The 17488-nt window shown below is 42.5% G+C and overlaps 2 protein-coding genes and 1 pseudogene across 2 annotated transcripts; 2 read left to right on the top strand and 1 right to left on the bottom strand.

Annotated features, from left to right (window-relative positions):
* The first annotated feature begins 1657 nt into the window (after nt 1-1657).
* LOC133912793 (uncharacterized) lies at nt 1658-3808 on the top strand. Its single transcript, XM_062355706.1, has 2 exons — nt 1658-2407; nt 3071-3808. Exons 1-2 carry the CDS (start codon nt 1790-1792, stop codon nt 3428-3430), a joined length of 978 nt encoding a protein of 325 aa, XP_062211690.1. The 5' UTR covers nt 1658-1789; the 3' UTR covers nt 3431-3808.
* A 497-nt stretch (nt 3809-4305) lies between these two features.
* LOC133910648 (disease resistance protein RGA2-like) lies at nt 4306-5771 on the bottom strand (annotated as a pseudogene).
* A 3511-nt stretch (nt 5772-9282) lies between these two features.
* Nucleotides 9283-17095, top strand: LOC133912794 (uncharacterized). The gene is made up of 5 exons (XM_062355707.1): nt 9283-9841; nt 9935-9984; nt 13171-13297; nt 15984-16088; nt 16169-17095. Exons 1-5 carry the CDS (start codon nt 9412-9414, stop codon nt 16789-16791), a joined length of 1335 nt encoding a protein of 444 aa, XP_062211691.1. The 5' UTR covers nt 9283-9411; the 3' UTR covers nt 16792-17095.
* Nucleotides 17096-17488: the final 393 nt, after the last annotated feature.

A 17488-nucleotide genomic window follows, 5' to 3' on the forward strand; every position in this document is an offset into this window, starting at 1 on the left:
AAAATTCAAAGGAAATTATGACAAGGACGGGAGACCAATGTGTCCAAGATGGTAGTGCCAAAGTTCTACCGAATTTGGTAGAGCTGATAGGGCCACCGGAGGAGAGCGCTCTTCGATTGGGAGATGTGGGTAAAGCCCATGTGAACTATTGCACCTCAGAATGACCCACTTGGTGTTGAGATCTTTCACAAAGAAACCATGTCAAATTCAATAGTGTAAGAACTGTTGGCTATGAATTTACGTACATACACGAGATTTTTTATTAATATTGGTGTATGTAAAGTGTTGCGAAGGACGAAATTGGTGAATGGGGGAATGAAGATGCGCATGACCAGAGCTAATAGAACCGAATGCACCATTGCCAACAATAATATGTGAAGAATGGGGCAAAGAAGAGCGGGAATAGGTGGTAAATTTACCAGAATTGTTGGTCATATGGGAGCTAGCACTAGTGTCCATATACCACTCACCGGCGTGCGACGGGTGGTCTAGCAAAGTAGCCTAAGATGTCTGTACGAGTCTGTAGGCATCCCAAGATGGTGCTGTGTTTATGTGTTGCACTGATGATAATTGAAGTGCTGGTAGGCTTGATCCAATGCTAGGGTAGGGGGACGGGAGCTGAGGATGCCAATCCAGGGCACCCACCAGTACGATCTAGGCGGGGGACCTCAGAAAGCATAGCGGTTGAAGTAGTAAGGTGATGGGGCTTGCTGTTGGAAGCGACAGTTGTTGGAGTTGTTCTTGCTACCTCGATCACTGCCTCAGCCATGGCAACGGCGCCCATAGTCAAACAACTGGCCAGACTGGTCAATACATGGAGTGGACGAGTCGGTTGAGCTCTAGTTGCCGCTGTTGGCAAGAAGCGCGGAATCAGACACCATAGAAGAGGATCGGGCCTGGTATAGCTCCTCGATGGTGAGGTGATCGTGTGCCTGCTGAAAAGTGGGGAAGGTGGACAGAGCGATCAACATTTGTCTTAGAACTTGAAACTTGGGATTAAGCCCACAAATGAGCTAATGGACAAGTGCTCGACCAGAAACCGGCTAATCGCAATCTGCTAGAGCTGTAGCGTGGGATTGGAGCTTGTGGTAGTAGTATGCAATGGAAATATTGCATTGGCGAAGACTGTAGAGTTCAGCCTTGAGATGAATGGCATGGCTGAGCTTATTCTCGAAGAATATGGAGTGGACACCATATGCTGTTGCGGAACCTAGTCAGGATCCTTATGCCAGGGCTTGGCATTGGTGACATGGGATTGTTAGGGAGTGGAATACGTTATCAATTTAAGTGATTAGATTAGTATAAATATTTACTCAATTCGTTTTCCTACCCCCACCTTGACCCACGATTCAGCCCGAAGCCCCCCAAGTGGAGTATGTAATTTCACCCTACTCAGGCTCCCCTCAGCCTATGTCACGACAAAAATATAACCCACCCGAGGTCACATGCTTCGCTTGGAAGGTGACCTGTAGCGGGTTGGAGTCGCCATTCTCTCTCTCTCTCTCTTTGATCGGGGAGCTGCCGTTTTCACTAGGCAGATTTGGTGGAAAATTGCTTGGTTTGTTTAGGAAGGAAAAATTGCTTGGTGTATGTGTATCCATGATGTGCTTTGAAAAGATTGTGGAACAAACTGGACTGGGGCCAGGCCCAACTTACGCTGGCTCGGCCCACGACTGCTGGGCATTGGCCTCGACTGACGCCACCGGAACGGCGCAAAGCCGAGCGCCTCCGGCAGTCCGGTTTCCTTCCCGCCGCCCGCCGCCACGCGAAACCCAAACCCTCTCCACCAATGCCAGCGCCGCCCGCAGCTGCCTGGCGCCGGCACGCCGCGGCGGCGGCAACCTCCACCACTCCCAGAACCCTCCTCCTCCTCCTCCCGATCCTCCTCCTTTTCGTCCTCTACAGGGCCCCGGATCTCACCTTCTCCGCCACCTCCACTGCCGCCACCGCCTCCTCCCGCCATCTCCCCGGCCAGCTTCGCCCCTTCGACTGCTACTCCTCGCCGCAGGCCTCTCCAGTCTTCGCCAGCCTCGTGGAGGGTGTGCCGCACCCCTTCTTCTACTCGCTCGCCGACATGGGCGCCCTCCCCGACCGGCCCCACAAGAACATCGCCCGCCTCCTGAAGGGCAAGCGGTTCCGCAAGCCTGACATCTCCGAGACCATCCAGGAGCTGCTCGGCGGGAAGGTTGGGGGATCATCCAGTGGACTAGTGGTCGACGTGGGGGCCAATGTCGGGATGGCGGCGTTCGCGGCCGCCGTGATGGGGTTCCGGGTGGTGGCGTTCGAGCCCGTGTTCGAGAACCTGCAGCGGATCTGCGATGGCGTGTACCTCAACCGGGTGCAGGACCGGGTTGCGGTCTATCACGCGGCGGCTTCTGATCGAGTTGGGAACATCACTATGCATAAGGTACTGGTTCTGACTCTAGTCAATTGGATACACGTATTAGTTCTTCTGGCCTATTCTGTTGCTTAGTGGAATCTGTTAAGATTGTGATGCTCATCTGCAAATGTCTCAAGTTAGCTATAAAGATTAACTCAGCATTAAAATTTTGGATTACTCATCATCTATCTTTGCATAATTGCTAAATGGAGTCATTTAGAAATGGAAAATGCTACACTTTTTTAGAAATAAATAGGCATTTTTTTCGTACTGACCTCCCAAAATGGCAATTTTGTCATTTAGCTGATGGAACACGCTAACATGAATGGTCAGTATTAGTTGTCTAGTTTCATACCGATATGCTTTAATGTTATTAAAGCAACAAAATGCCCTTTGCATTACAGTATTACTATATTTCTTGGAAATTTATAACCTGTCTATTTTTTTGAACGTTCATGTGGAACCATAATTGAATTGATTGGCACTATCACATATCTGAAAGTATGCATGACATAAGTGCATAAACAAAATATGCATGCACATAAGGCCTTTCAGTTTGTCGATTGTTCTGATACTTAGCTTCATATTGATCTGGCCTACTGTAGAAAACTCATATTCCTTTCTATATGTCTGGATAATGCTTCTATTTATCTTTACCCGTAACTTATTGTGAGTATTCTGGTAACCTAGGTGATTGGCAGACTCGACAACAGTGCTATATCTGCAACTGGTGCAAAGTTAGCATTTAAGTCTAATGAAGAAATTGCTGTTGAGGTTGCTACAATCCCATTGGATGAAGTCATTCCAGATGCCGAGCGAGTTCTTATGATCAAAGTTGATGTTCAAGGTTGGGAATACCATGTACTGAGAGGTGCATCAAAGTTGCTTTCAAGGAGGAAAGGTGAAGCTCCCTACCTTATATATGAAGAAGATGAACGCCTGCTGCAGGCAAGCAATAGTACTGCACAGGAGATAAGGACATTTCTCACTAGTGTTGGTTACAATCACTGTACATCACGTGGCACGGATGCTCACTGTACAAAAGAATAGACAAATAGGTTTCAGACTAGTGCTTTGATGCTCCTAAGCTGAGGGTCGAGTATAAACAGCAAAGAATCAATTAGAATGCCCTGAGCTATAGCAAAAGCAGTTTTCGCCCCTTAGTCAGCCGAGCAGAGTTTTAGAGATATCATGCATCCAGTAGTTGGGTTACCTTTAATTCCATGGTTTCCTTTGTTTTTTTCTTTTTAGGTTAGTTTGTTGATTGCTGGGTCTATTGTCATCATATGTTATAGATGCTTGGTCTGATTGCAGATTTAGCTATGCTAATGCAGCTTCTCTTATTAAATTCCGGTCGCTTCTTTTGATTCAATTTATGTGTGCATTGGACATCTTGAATCTTAATGGACATTTCCAGAAATTAGTGCATTTTTTTATTTTGACCTTAAAATGTATGCTAATAACTGAATATCATTGATATACGTTAATCAGTTTTGTTTGCGTTTCGAGAAGCATCTAGGACTTTTTTAAGAAGTTCAATAGCCAAGTTATTCTAACTCAGTTTTTGGCTTACCTTGCATATTCCCTTTCGGCTGTATAGTTTACCCACTGAAAATATTTAACTTGATTGCTTTGAATTAGATTTGACATAACTTTTACTTAAAATGCTAAATCTTGCAAACCGGAATTTTCTTTCTGAGAGGGCAGCATGAATGAATAGTTCAAAAAGAACAAGTTGATATTGCACTTGTCTGATTTATTGTTTCAAAAGTATTTGTAGATAATTTTAGCTAGTAGTATATCTACTGAGGTGAACCAATCTTGATTAATTTTAGAAGTATATAGTGCACCAAATTCCTAACCTAAAATTTAAGTCACATCAACATCTATCCATATTCTATCCTATTTCAGATTGAGAAAATACACTACTTTTCTGTTTGCAATCTCTTCAGAACTTCACCATCTATCTCGATCCAAGGGATGTGTGCAATCTTTTGCCAGTCAACACCATGTTCTTTTATAAGCCTCTCTTTCAGCAGTGGGTGACACAGTACAACTTCAATCTTCCTAAGGGATAGTGGCAGCGGTTCCTCTGGCAGTGTTTCCAACTCAGGGCAGTTCCATGAGACCAACTTATCCAGGGACTCTATGCTGGACACCATGGAAGGAAGTGACCGCAGAGTGTTGCAGCCACTAATAAATAGGCTTTGGAGTGACTTGAGTTGTCGGAGGACGTCGTCGTCATCTGCACTGAAGGAGGTGATCTCCGAGCAATCTTGGATGTCCAGGCTCTCAATGAGCTCAAGCCTTTCTCATAAAGAAGGGCACTTGAATATTGTCATTTGATCAGTGGTAATGCTTCTAAGTGACCCAAAGCTTGCTATAATTTAATTGGGTATTGGCGATGACAAAGTAACCAGGGGGCAGTTGAATATACAAAGAGATGAGACACTGGATCTGGCAGTGGTCACATGTGCAAACTTTACATCATGGTGATATGGCACCCAGTACCCTTTCCTTGCAGTTGTTATCTCTGGAGGCAGCCCTCTGAGCTTATTGCAATCCTTAGTCACAACGTTGCAGAGAGTCCTCATTGTCTGGCCACTCCATAACCACTCATTGAGTTTTGGCATGTCATCAAGCACCAGCTCCAATGACTGAAATGACACATGTTGAGTGCCACTGCTGTATGCTTCTGGACCTATCCGCCTTAGCATTTTCAAACGCTGCAACCAGATTGTTCTGATGGAGGGAACTTGACCAAGTGGTGGAAGCTGCTCCCAAGCATTGCAGCCACTTAGGAAGATAAGCTCAAGATTCTTAGCCATTTGCTCTCAAGCCAACTAGGGGATTGGTCTCCCATCCAACCTAAGATGTCTAGTCTCTTCAGATTTTGATGCGGTTGGAGAGCTTCTAGTACATCCTCTTCCCTATTTGCGTTAACCTTATCTCGATCAGATGCCCACATTAGCTGCAGCATAGATACTTGGCCTTTCTTATGCAGCATGGCTTCCTTTACCTCATCAGGACTACAAACATTCTCAAGATTTCTGATCTGGAGGGATCCTTGGAGCTCTTGTAGATGCCCAAGCTGAACAATGCTGTGTGTTTCCTCGCTGGTAACCTTGAAAATCTGCAATCTCTGAAGGCATTTTAGCTTGCCAATGTCTGTTATAGCGGAAACAATCTGATTAACAGCTGTGAGATGTCTTAGATTGACCAAATTGTTCATTCTGGAAGGAAAATTTTCAAGCCTGCAACCTGATAAATTCAGAACTTGCAGGTGGTAGAGTTTGCACAAGGTTCCTGGTAGTGTGTTGATTGTAGTTGATGCGACATTTAGGTACCGGAGATGCACACAATGCCATATGCTGTCAGGAAGTCTGTCCATCTTGCATGGTGATAAATCCAACACACGAAAGGTTTGTATGTTATCGAGAACTACTTGAGGGATGGAAACTTTGATCGGAGTCACTGTTCTGCTAGTGAGGAAAATGAGAGTCATAAGATTCTTGTATGGGATTGTCTGATCAAGCACCGAAAGGTTATCTAGATGGACTGACAGGTGGCGTACTGAGGATGGGATCCTTGTCCATTCATCACCTCCTTTTTTGAAGTATTCTTCGGCTGCAACTGATTTGGCAAGTTCATAATTACAGGAGGCATCAGATAATAGCTGACAAATTCTTTCTTCTGAATGGTGAAGAATGACTGAATGCATAGATCATGTACGTATTCCTTCCTAATGTCCTCCATTCTCCTGCAACCATCTGGGCGTACAAACCGGTGTGCTATCCACTGGAGGATCAGTTAATAGAGTGGTTACTGACTGTTGGGCTTCGGAGTCCCATCCGATGATTTTCCCTTGGGCGACCTCTACTCATGATGTAGCGATTGTCGCTCTTGATGTTCCTTGGTAGGCTGAGTGCTTCACTAAGTCCACTTGCAACCTGCTCAAGGCACTACTCCAACAGATTTACTAGCTTGTTCTTGACCTTGGTTGATCTATCCGAACATGGCTCCAGGCTAGAAACTGGGTCACCTTGGATGTGAAACCGGGAAGGCATGAAGGTTCTGATTGGGCTACTGCTGCTCTCGTTTGCCCTGGATTCTTCTATTTCTTGATGGAGACGGTTGTACTCAAGCTTGTCTAGGAGATCCTCCGCATCATACATGACATCTCGGAGCTCCCTCTGTTGCATGATTTTAATCGTGAGCAGTTAGTGTTTTTTAGTTTCTATTTTGCATGTCGCATGTCGCATGCAGTTAGTGGTTATGCATTACTATTTGCATGCAGTTAGTGTTTCCGTTTCTGCATGCAAGAGTTTTTAGAGTTTTTAATCAGCCGTTTCTTCAGCTAATGTCAAACAGGTTCTTCCTGGCTATTAGAGAGTTGTTTGACTTATAAATAAAGAAGAAAATTACAAAAGCTGCAAGCAGATTGTTATGCTCGTGTTTGAGTGTTATCAGCTCAGGATTTTTAATATTTGGTATTAGAGTCTGTGTCGATCCAAGTGTAGCTACATCGTCATGGGCTCTTGGAGGCACGCAGTCGAGGACTCCTCTGTGCCGAGGCCACTGTAGCTCACCGACACGTCTGCACCAGCCGTGTCATCGTGATGACGGTGGCCGCGAGGTGGTCATGTATCGTGTCGTCAAGGAGGTATTAGGCTTAGTGGTCTACCCCATACTCACACGGATGAACTACACCGAGTGGGTGCTCATGATACGCGTAAATCTGCAGGTGCAAAGTCTTTGGGAGGCAATTGAACTTAGTGGCGGTGACTACTGTGACGATAGGCTGGTGTTGTCTGCCATTCTCCGCGTCATGCTATTAGAGTTGTTGTCCACTCTCACCATCAAGGACGCTTGGGATGTGATCAAGATGATGCACGTCGGCGTTGAGCGTGTGAGAGAAGCGAACGCACAAAACCTGTGACACGAGCTCGGTGAGATCGGGTTCAAAGATGGTGACTTTGTTGATGACTTCACCATGAGGATCATGAGCCTTGCCAATAACCTCCGAGTTCTTGGAGATGAAGTCACTGATGTTGAGGTGGTACGAAAGTTTCAGCAAGTCGTTTCAGAACGTCTCCATCAGGTCGCCATCTCCATCGACACCCTTCTTGATCTGAGCATACTAGGTGATCGGTCGCTTGCGCGCTATGGAGCAGAGGTATAAGGTCGGCTCTTCGGGCGGCAATGGCGGTCATAATCTACTCATTAAGGAGTGGGTAGCTCGCATGAAGAAGCATGTTGGCGAGGGAGGATCCAGTAGCAGCGGCAATGGCGACTCCCATTGTTGTCATGGTAAGAATCGTGGACGCGACCGTGGTAACGGTTCGTGCAATGGCAACGCCAACACGTTCGGCCCAGGAGGTGACCGGGACTAATGTTGTAACTTTAGCAAATTTAGCTATTAGGCCAAGGATTGCCGCAGCAAGCCAAAGCAGGCTAAGGCCTACCAAACACAGAGTAGGGACAATATGTAAACAATAAAATATTATGTAGACCATTCGGTTGCGTGGAACGGAAGGATGTACTTACAGGGTGTTCTATTGGTGCAAGAGGAGGATTCTGTTGTTGAGGTGTATTCACGCAGTGGTAAAACCTTAGCGAGTATGCACGTGCTAAAAGGGACATTGTAAAGGCTTTGAAGTGGTCAACTCGGTGTACTCCTTGGAAGTGTGTAAGATACTGACATATACCGGTAACAGAGTATAATCATGACATGTTGGTAAAGATACGACATCTGTAGAGTGTAAAACTAGTTAATCAGTCGTACTTACGGTTATAAGGTTATGAGTGGTAAGAAAAACCTCATATAATTAGAACTTGATTGTACGATTGGTTTGGTTAATCATAGTGGTGAGAACTATGATTGAGGTGTGTTCAACCTTGGTGGTGGGAACTTCGGTTGAGGTGTTGGAAGGTTAGTTAAGTCAAAATAGTTGGAATTTTGATGTGATTGGTTATTTATGGATATATACTTAATTATTTACTATTTTTTAAATGTTTTACTTAAATGTTGTTTTATGCAAAAGAGCTATATTGTTATATCATTGTCAAGCCTTCGTATTTATATTATTTTTCTCACAACTTACTGAATACGATATATGTTTACTCTTGTTATCATCAAACACTCAGTTGGAGAAAGAATTGAAGAGTTTATTAGAGATGGACCGTTCGAAGATACATTCTACGTTGATCATGTTTCTGTTGAGATATCGTGAAAGATTAGAGAATACGTAGCTACGTTATAGAATTTTATAAGGATATCGACCCTGTAAGGGTACTTTTTTAAGACGTTTAATGACGATTAAGAGTGATATTATAATAATATTTATTAATGAAATTGCTATATGTTTATAAGTTTAGCATGTAGATAAGATTGATTAGTTACCGTAACCGATCTCTACACCTCTGCTATACGAATAAAGCGAACCATGCCCTATATGAGTATCAAGCCACGATGACAGGAAAGATGGAAAAACCGAACCATGTTTTATGTTTTGACCACACCGAATAAAGAAATACTTTATAAATATAATGGGACGGGAGAAAAGAAGGAAGTGCTTCTCCCTATGATACGAATGGTTTTTTTAACTGTGGGCCGCATTTACGTTTACTGGAGTAACGGAACTTTGTTTCTAATACCATTCCAATCAATTTCTATCAGGGTCTGAATCTCTTCAAAACATATTTTCATTTTCTTTAGCGTTTTAATATTTTTTTTACGGTTCTGTTACGAATGAATTTTTAAAATTATTATTTTATGATAAATTTTTTTTACGAATTTTATTTTAAAAAATTATTAAAAATAAGAGAAAATAAAATGAGAAATCATAGAAGGAACGAAAGTAAAGGAATACGGTGAGATGGTGTAAGCACCGGCACTCCAATAACTCCGTTGTAGGTGCTCCATACAATTGATAAACCCAAACCTGCACCTAGCTACTACAACAAAAGAAGGCTTGGTGCCTGGCGGGAGCTCATCATCCCCTGGGGAATCGGCCTGAGCGCCGGAGGAAATGGAGCAGCTGGTGGGAGTTCACCACCACCACCACCACCACAGCTACCACCAGCACTCTCTCTCCCCGAGAACCCCGAGGACACCCACCCGCCCGCACCCGCTCCTCTCGTCCAACCGGTTCCGGGATCACCAGATTCACCCCTCTCCCAGGATCCTCCGCGTCACCCCGCCCTTCTTCCTCCTCCTCCTCGCCGCCGTCTACCTCCTCGCCTCCGTTACCATCCTCTCCTCACCGACTCCTCTTCTCCGCTCTTACCGGAAGGGACCCAAGGCCCTCCTCGTCCAGATGCCCGCGCCGCCGGCCTCCAACGCTTCGTCCTCGTCGCCGCCCGCCCCGGAGCTCTTCGAGCTCGACAACGGGAGGCTCCGGCTCCGGCTCACCAATGTCGGCGCCGCCGTCACCTCGCTCCTGGCTCCAGACAAGAACGGTGCTGTTTCACACCCCTGTGTAGTTTTTGTTTGTTTACGGTGTTGCGGTTCTGAATCTTTTGATTGAAGACGTTGTGCTTGTTTTTTCCCAGGGGTTCTTGCTGATGTGGTGCTTGGATTCGACTCGCTGGATCCGTATCTGGTGAGTTCTTGATTCATGCGTTTCGATTTGCAACCAGTAGTCAGCGCATTAGGCTCATTTCTCGGAGATCTCTGCGGGAGTAGAGTGAGGATTGCGGAGGGGATATTTTCTCGGTTTCTGACTTTTGCAAGTCAACTAGCATAGTGATCTGTTTCCTGTTGGAGTATCCAAGCGCCACAAATTTTTGTTAACTTGTGTAAATGTCTGTGCCTTTTTTCCTAACATCCCTATCCCTTTTGCTTTGATTTGAAGGTTAGAGATATTATAGCATGGGTTTTGTAATAGTTAGTACTAGAATAAGATAACTTATTTATGCTAGGATAGGATATAAAGGGTAATTAATTGAATTTTTTTTTGCTGAAAAAATGTAGCAAATTTATTGATTCATGCCTTTACAAACTTAGAGTAGTGTTGGTAACCATAGTATGATAATGTAAAAGTGTAATCTTTCCAATATTGTTACCAACAATAGAATGCTTAAACCTTGTATGCAAGTACTGTTTTTTTCCTCCGTTGTGTTGAATTATCTATACTAAAACATCTCGTCATTCCATTGCTAATGAACAAACACACATTCAAACATTCCAGCATTACTGCCATCTTTTCATGATAGCTCGGAGCATCCATTGTTTGGTTCATTATATATGTCAAGACTTCCACCACTGTCTTGTCACATCATACTTCATTGAGCTCACAAAAGTATGAAGTAGAGATAATTTCCCTTTTTCATGGAAGGAACCTCTGTTTTATCTTCTACCACTCTAAGATGATCCTTTTCTTTTGCTACTACTCCGTTTGTGCCCTTTTCTTTTTTGTCAGTCTTGTCAGGCCAACACCATTTGACCATTATAAAAAACTAGAAATTTAGAAAATTAAGAAAATCATAGAAAATTCAATAAAAACTAAAAATACTATGAAATTAAAAAAATGAAATCCATGGAACCTTTGGAAAAAAGTTAATGAATATTTTTGGCTAGTGTAGTAACCACAGTAGGTAAAACTTTTGGACCTTCCTTGCTTTTATGCAACATACATAAAAAGTTCTCAAATCTCAATGCAAATTTTTTGTGAAATTTTAAAATTTTGCTCAGTTATATTATATTTTTCTGTAATTTTCTGGCATCTTAATTATCAATTTTACTATGATGTGATTTATGGTACTTCTCTCTTTCTTTTTTGTCTTGAATTTGCGTGTTTTATTTTCTAGTATTTTTCTTGACTATCAAACAACAGGAGTGATAAAAAGCAGGACATAGGCATTGTAGTGGCAAAAGACATAAGTGTCATTTTGGAGTGGTAAATGAGATAATAGAGGTGGCAAAATGTTTTCTCTTTGAAGTATTGAAGTATAAAAATAAATTCAACAAATGAAGCATCATAAAGTTAGTTCCATCCCGCTCTTGTATCCTGTAGCACTAATACTGCATGAGAATTTAAGGATTATGCCTCTGACATCATTATTCTATTGACAACTTTGGCCTCCTAAGAGCTGAATTCTAGTACCATTTGTTAATGATTTAGCTATTCCTTCTGTTACAGTTCAAATTGCCAGCACAATTTTGAGTCATAGCATTTAAATTTGGAAATAACAGTGAAATAATTCAACACCTCCCTAGTTTGTTTCGGATGTGTTCCGTACAGTTGCTTGCAGCTTGAGTTCTAGTTCAGTGAGCTATGAAATTATCGTACATGTTTTTTGTAGCTTTGCTTCTTGTGTATTACTTAATGGCAGCATGAGTTGGTGTTCCGGGCTTCCAGCCCTTACTTTAGAAAGAAACAACCAGTGAAAGGTTGGGGCTGTGTGCCTCTGCCAAAATTTACACTTTAGTTTTTGGTTGAATCACATGTTGTCAAACTGCATTGTGGTGGCCAGTTGGCACTTCTGGTCAGGAGGTAGCATTAGCTTGAACACTTGTCAAACTGCATTGTAGTGGCCAGTTGGCACTTCCAGTCTGGAGGCAGCATTAGTATACCTGATACAGAAGTCAAACCTTTTTGATTGCTTGATGATGGAAACCAGGAAATGGTATGGTTGCTGATGGAACTGAATTCTGGAGTGTGCCCAGTGTCCTTTTCAACCACCTGAGACCTACTTTGCAACCCTTTTTTCTTTTACCTTTCAAATGCTACAACTTCAGTTTTTCAGCTTCAGTCTGACTCCTATTGCTTCACAAGTGCTGTAGTCTTGATTTGTTGGATGTCTGGATCGCCGTGTGGTGTCGTGTTATTGACTCCAAATTAAGAATAAACACTGAAGTATTTTATCTCTTTGATCAGTGTACTTAATTGCATCTTAAAATTGTTCTGAGAAAGATACTTCTCTTCTGACTACCTGATATTTGCATTGTTCTTCCACTGCACTGATCATAAAATTTAACAAGATAAGAAATACTCCTGTTTCTATCTCTCAGTTCACCTTCCTTTCTCCATTCTGTTTCTTAAACTTCTCTATTGGTCAATATCTCAAACATCAAGTTTAGTGATGGTAGTACACTAGTACTGTTGTACAGTCTGGAGAAGCTTTGAGGATGTTCTATTGCTGTTTCCTTGATAAGGACAATTTTAGGTTTTATTTATGTGGTTGGCCAACTTATTTAACATATTGTTCTTTCTTAACTAAGAGAACACTATCTGCAATAGAGATTAACATGGCCTTGTCTCTTACTGCTTTTTCATCATTGAAAAGATTGAAAAGTAGGATTTTTTAAAATGACAGGCATTTTTGCTTCTATTTAAGTTTATGTGTTTCATAATAATTTGTTGGAATATGCTCATTTTGCACTCTGGGACTTTGCCAATAGTCCACTTAACCCCCCAAACTGCAAAATGACCTTCAAAAGGAAGTAGGTAGGTTATGTATTTCATAATGGGGAAAGTGATCGGCTATTGCATGTTTCAGGGGTAGGTTATCTAGTTTTGTAGTTCAGGATTTAAGTAGGTTAAGTGGACTTTTAAAGAAATATAGGGGCATAAAATGGATAATTTAGGTATATTTGCATCGCTTTCCTGATAGGTTTAATCTTTGGAAGGACTTGTCCCTTTGGCGACTGGCTTCCCAATTGTGGCTGTTGTCTATTTGCACTCTGTAAACCGATATTTATGTTCCATACATTGATCTTTTATCTACTTATATCTCAGTGATCAAGAATTGATTCGGTGCTGACTGTGTGAGTTCTCTGTAATCAGAATGGAACGTCACCTTACTTTGGCGGCATTGTTGGCCGAGTTGCAAATAGAATCAAGGATGGAAAGTTCACTTTAAATGGGGTGCAGCATAATCTATCTATCAACAACCAACCAAACACTCTTCATGGTAAGACATATTCGAAATGTTACAATTCATAAATGGATTATTCAGTTAATATATTCAGGCATGCAAGTATAAATAATTGCTCACTACAATCCTAGTACTAAACAACCGTAATCGATTGGGATGTAAGTGCATATGTGCATATGATCTTTGTTTTATGGCAAGGGCTATCTAAATCTTCATGTTATGTAGTTCGTAGAACCTTTTCAAATGGGATATCTTGTCAATAACGAGCTATTAATTGTAAGTAAGATGATAATTGCTACCACCCTTAACATAAATTTACTAATTGTTAATTCATGGTCCAACAATATTTTAGCTACCACATGACATGAGTTTGTGAGCTCAAATCACCAGTTTACACGTGGACAATTTTTTTTACATCTGCCTTTTTTGCAAACAAATGAATTATTTGTAGAAAGAAGTGAAATCTACGACCCTCAACTATGGCCTTAGTCTAACTTTCAACCCGTAACTCCAAAACCGTCTAAAACACAACACTTAAGACATCAAAACCGCTTGAAAAAAATTCCGACTCATTCTAAGGCGGTTTTTTCCCTGATGTGGCACCTAAGCCTCCAAATTTTAGTGACAGTGTATCACATGTCTGCCACATCACCCCTCTTCTACGTGTTTTGTAAGTAAGAAAATGCTTTTAGGATGGCGTGGATATTGATATGGATGCACCTGTGATGCCATGTCAGCGAAACATGTGCGCACTGATGCCATATTGCTAAACAGATGCGCATGGATGCCATGTCAGCCTAAACATGTGCGCATAGATATCATGTCAGCTAAACAAGTGGAACCTAAGTGTCCAAATTCATTGTTGCTCTCCCCTTTGAATAGAGAAGTCGTGTCCTACTCTTGGTAAGCTGCTGGAAGGACGGACAGTGTTTGCCCCGGCTGGAAGTAAGGACAGTGTTTGCAGTGCACATGCTGCACCCTGTGCCACCTCAGCTCCTACTTCTGCCTCCCTTCTGATAGCTTGTCCTTGACCTGTGGTGGAGGCCATGACTCTATCCCTTGATAACCCAATGTCAACAAGCACTGAGGAGAGGCAGATTCCATGGCAGCACCACAGTTGGCTGTGCCAACCCTATCAGCTCCCAACAGCGCTGCTGCAGCCCTTGGCAACGCCTCTGCAATGCAGCAAGCTTCGTGGCTGCCACAGAATCTCCGTAGCATCATTGTTGCCACATTATTCTTCGCCAGCGTCCTAACAAGCACTTGTAGTGTCGTGATAGGTTCTGGCAACATCGTGGCAGCCTTTGGCAAAACCACTGTGACAAAGACAAGCAGTGGCATGGTCGCTGTTGCAGGTGCCAGCAGATCTGCCATGATAGGAACTGGTAGGGCCATAGAAGGATTTTTAGCACTCCACAGTTGATGTGACAGGTGCTGAGAGTGTCAACTTTGTCAAGGGCGGCAGCACTAGTGCAACAACATGTAAGCATGATGCGGCTTCGATGGTGGCAAAACCTGGTTTTGTGGCAGCCCATGGCAAAAACACTCTCAAAACAGGCCTCAGAGGTGAAATGATCTGGCATTAAAACTTTAGAGGGTTAGATGGGCCAAATATATGGTTTTTTGGGGAATATAATAGACTTTTTCTTTGGTACTTCTATTTCTTGCCGAATGAATAATGAGTGGATCTTCTTTATAGAGCTAGGCATGACCTTTTCTCTAGAGTTTCTCAAATCAAAATACCATAACAAATCTCCTAACCAAATGGCTAACAAAATAGATATGGAGGCTTATCTCTGAAGCCACTATGCCGTACCCTTATCCCTGGCTTCTGCACGTTACAACTTAGTGTCATGGGCTTGGCTTGCCCAACTAATCCCATTAGGGGGCTGGACACAATGAGTAAGTAGTCAGTAGCATGCATGCATATCTTCATGGCTAGGTTAGTTAGATACATATCTATATATTTTGCTAGTTTGGGTACAATTCTTTAGCTGATTTATTGCATTGGGTATCCTTGTTGGGTAGCTGGCTATAAAAGCACGGACTCTCATTTCCTTGGGCAAGCAATAAGAATGAATCAATTGTCCCCCCTAAGGTTCTTCTTCCGAGTCATGGTCTCACTCCTAAGTCCTAGTCCAGCCATCACTGTCCGACCCTCCTTAGCTTAAGATGGAACGCTTTTTGAAGAAGATGATTAGGGCAAAAGAAAAGAAGGTAACGGCAAAGCGTGCATCAACGCCAATGGAGTTAATCACAGAGTTTTTTTTTGGAATTGGGAAGCTTTATTAACTCTCATCGTAACATCAAGCGTAACATCAAGCAGATACAACCGCACAAGAGTTCCCCCGCCCGACCTCTGCATACCAAAGATGCACACAGCCAAAATACAATAGACACCAAAGACAAACGAAATAGAGCCAAATAAGTTGGAAACAGATCCCCTCAGCCATGGTTATAATACTTAAATTTGAGATGCTACCGACTGCGACAACCATGGTGTTGGCAGGATCTGCTGTGTCTCTGCCTGCTATTGAACTGTGGATTATTATTTGATGTTTTCTGTCATTTGTTCTCTTATTTCGACATATCTGATGTGTTAGGGACGCTTCCCAATCTCCAATTCAGTAGCATGCATGCATATAGAAAAATAGATCTCTACAACAGTAATTGTTTGTGCTTCCCTATTCCATTGACTAAAGCCATGTAATACCATATCCAGGTGGATTTAAAGGGTTTGACAAAACCATCTGGGAAGTTGCTGAATACAGCAAAGGGGACAACCCCTCAATCACCTTCAAGTATTATAGTAAAGATGGAGAGGAAGGTACTGTGATTATTAATTTCTCTGGAAATATAACTGTATGAATATGTTAATATGATGAACACTAATATGGTGACAAACAGGTTACCCAGGTGATGTTTCCGTCACTGCCAGATATTCCCTTCTTCCAGGAATGACACTGAAGCTTGAGATGGAAGCTGTACCATTGAACAAGGCCACACCCATCAGTCTAGCACAGCACACCTATTGGAACTTGGCAGGCCACAGCTCAGGAGATGTGCTTTCACATTTAGTCCAGATATGGGGCTCTCAGATAACTCCGGTAGATCAAACCTCAATACCTACAGGCGAGTTCATGCCAGTTAGTGGCACCCCCTTTGATTTCTTGACTCCAAACAAGATTGGAAGCAGAATCAATCAGGTCCCTGGTGGTTATGATCACAACTACGTGCTTGACTCTGGTGAAGTGAGGTCAGGCTTGCGACGTGTGGCAAAAGTGATAGACCTGTCAAGCTGGAGGGTCCTAGACATTTGGGCGGATGCACCTGGAGTGCAATTCTACACTGGAAATTCTCTTCATGGCATTGTAGGCAAAGGTGGTGCAATCTATGGGAAGCATGCTGGCCTCTGCCTGGAGACGCAAGGTTTCCCAAATGCTGTTAATCAACCTAATTTTCCATCAGTTATTGTTCACCCTGGTGAGAAGTACCAGCATACGATGCTGTTTGTGTTCTCTACTGAGTGATGTGGATATACACCATTTTTTTTGTGTTTTCTGCGTGTCATTAGTTACGAACTATGGTGCAGCAGTTGTTATATTGATTCCTGATAGAATGTAAGAAAATTAGGAGGAAAGATGCAAATCCTACTCAAAATAGTGGGTTCGGATCTCATTTGAACCTGACACTTGTGAGTTCGTGATAGTTCATTTAGGATTAGCAATTCTTGCATAGAGTATGAGGTATTCTAACTTCTCTTATTCTGTGAAGAAAAACTGAAGGAATATGAGGTATTCTAACATTCCATAACCACACAGAAAAGTAAATAATTTGGTGAATAATAAATGAATTTGTTCGGTCTAATTGCCTCGTCTACGATACCTTATTTTTCTTTTCAGAGTTATAACCATGAATCATTCATAGCTGGTTTTCTCCCTTGTATTCGTTGGTGAGATCCTATATTTGTGTTAAATTAAGCATCTGTCTGAAACATAGGGACTGTGTTTAGGCATATGTCTAGGCATCTCTATTTTAGACTCAGTCCATAAACCTTTCTCCATTGGTCATTTCATTATGTAATATTAAATATTGCTTTGTTGTTTTCTATGAACTGGGCGTTGAACTCATATCAACCTATTGTCATGCGTCTGAAAAAAAACTGTCGTAGTGCAGGAGGAATTAGACATTTCATTTGATAGATGGTAATTGATTTTCTGTAAGGTG

This window comes from Phragmites australis, chromosome 3 (genome assembly GCF_958298935.1).
Source record: "Phragmites australis chromosome 3, lpPhrAust1.1, whole genome shotgun sequence".
NCBI lineage: Eukaryota > Viridiplantae > Streptophyta > Magnoliopsida > Poales > Poaceae > Phragmites > Phragmites australis.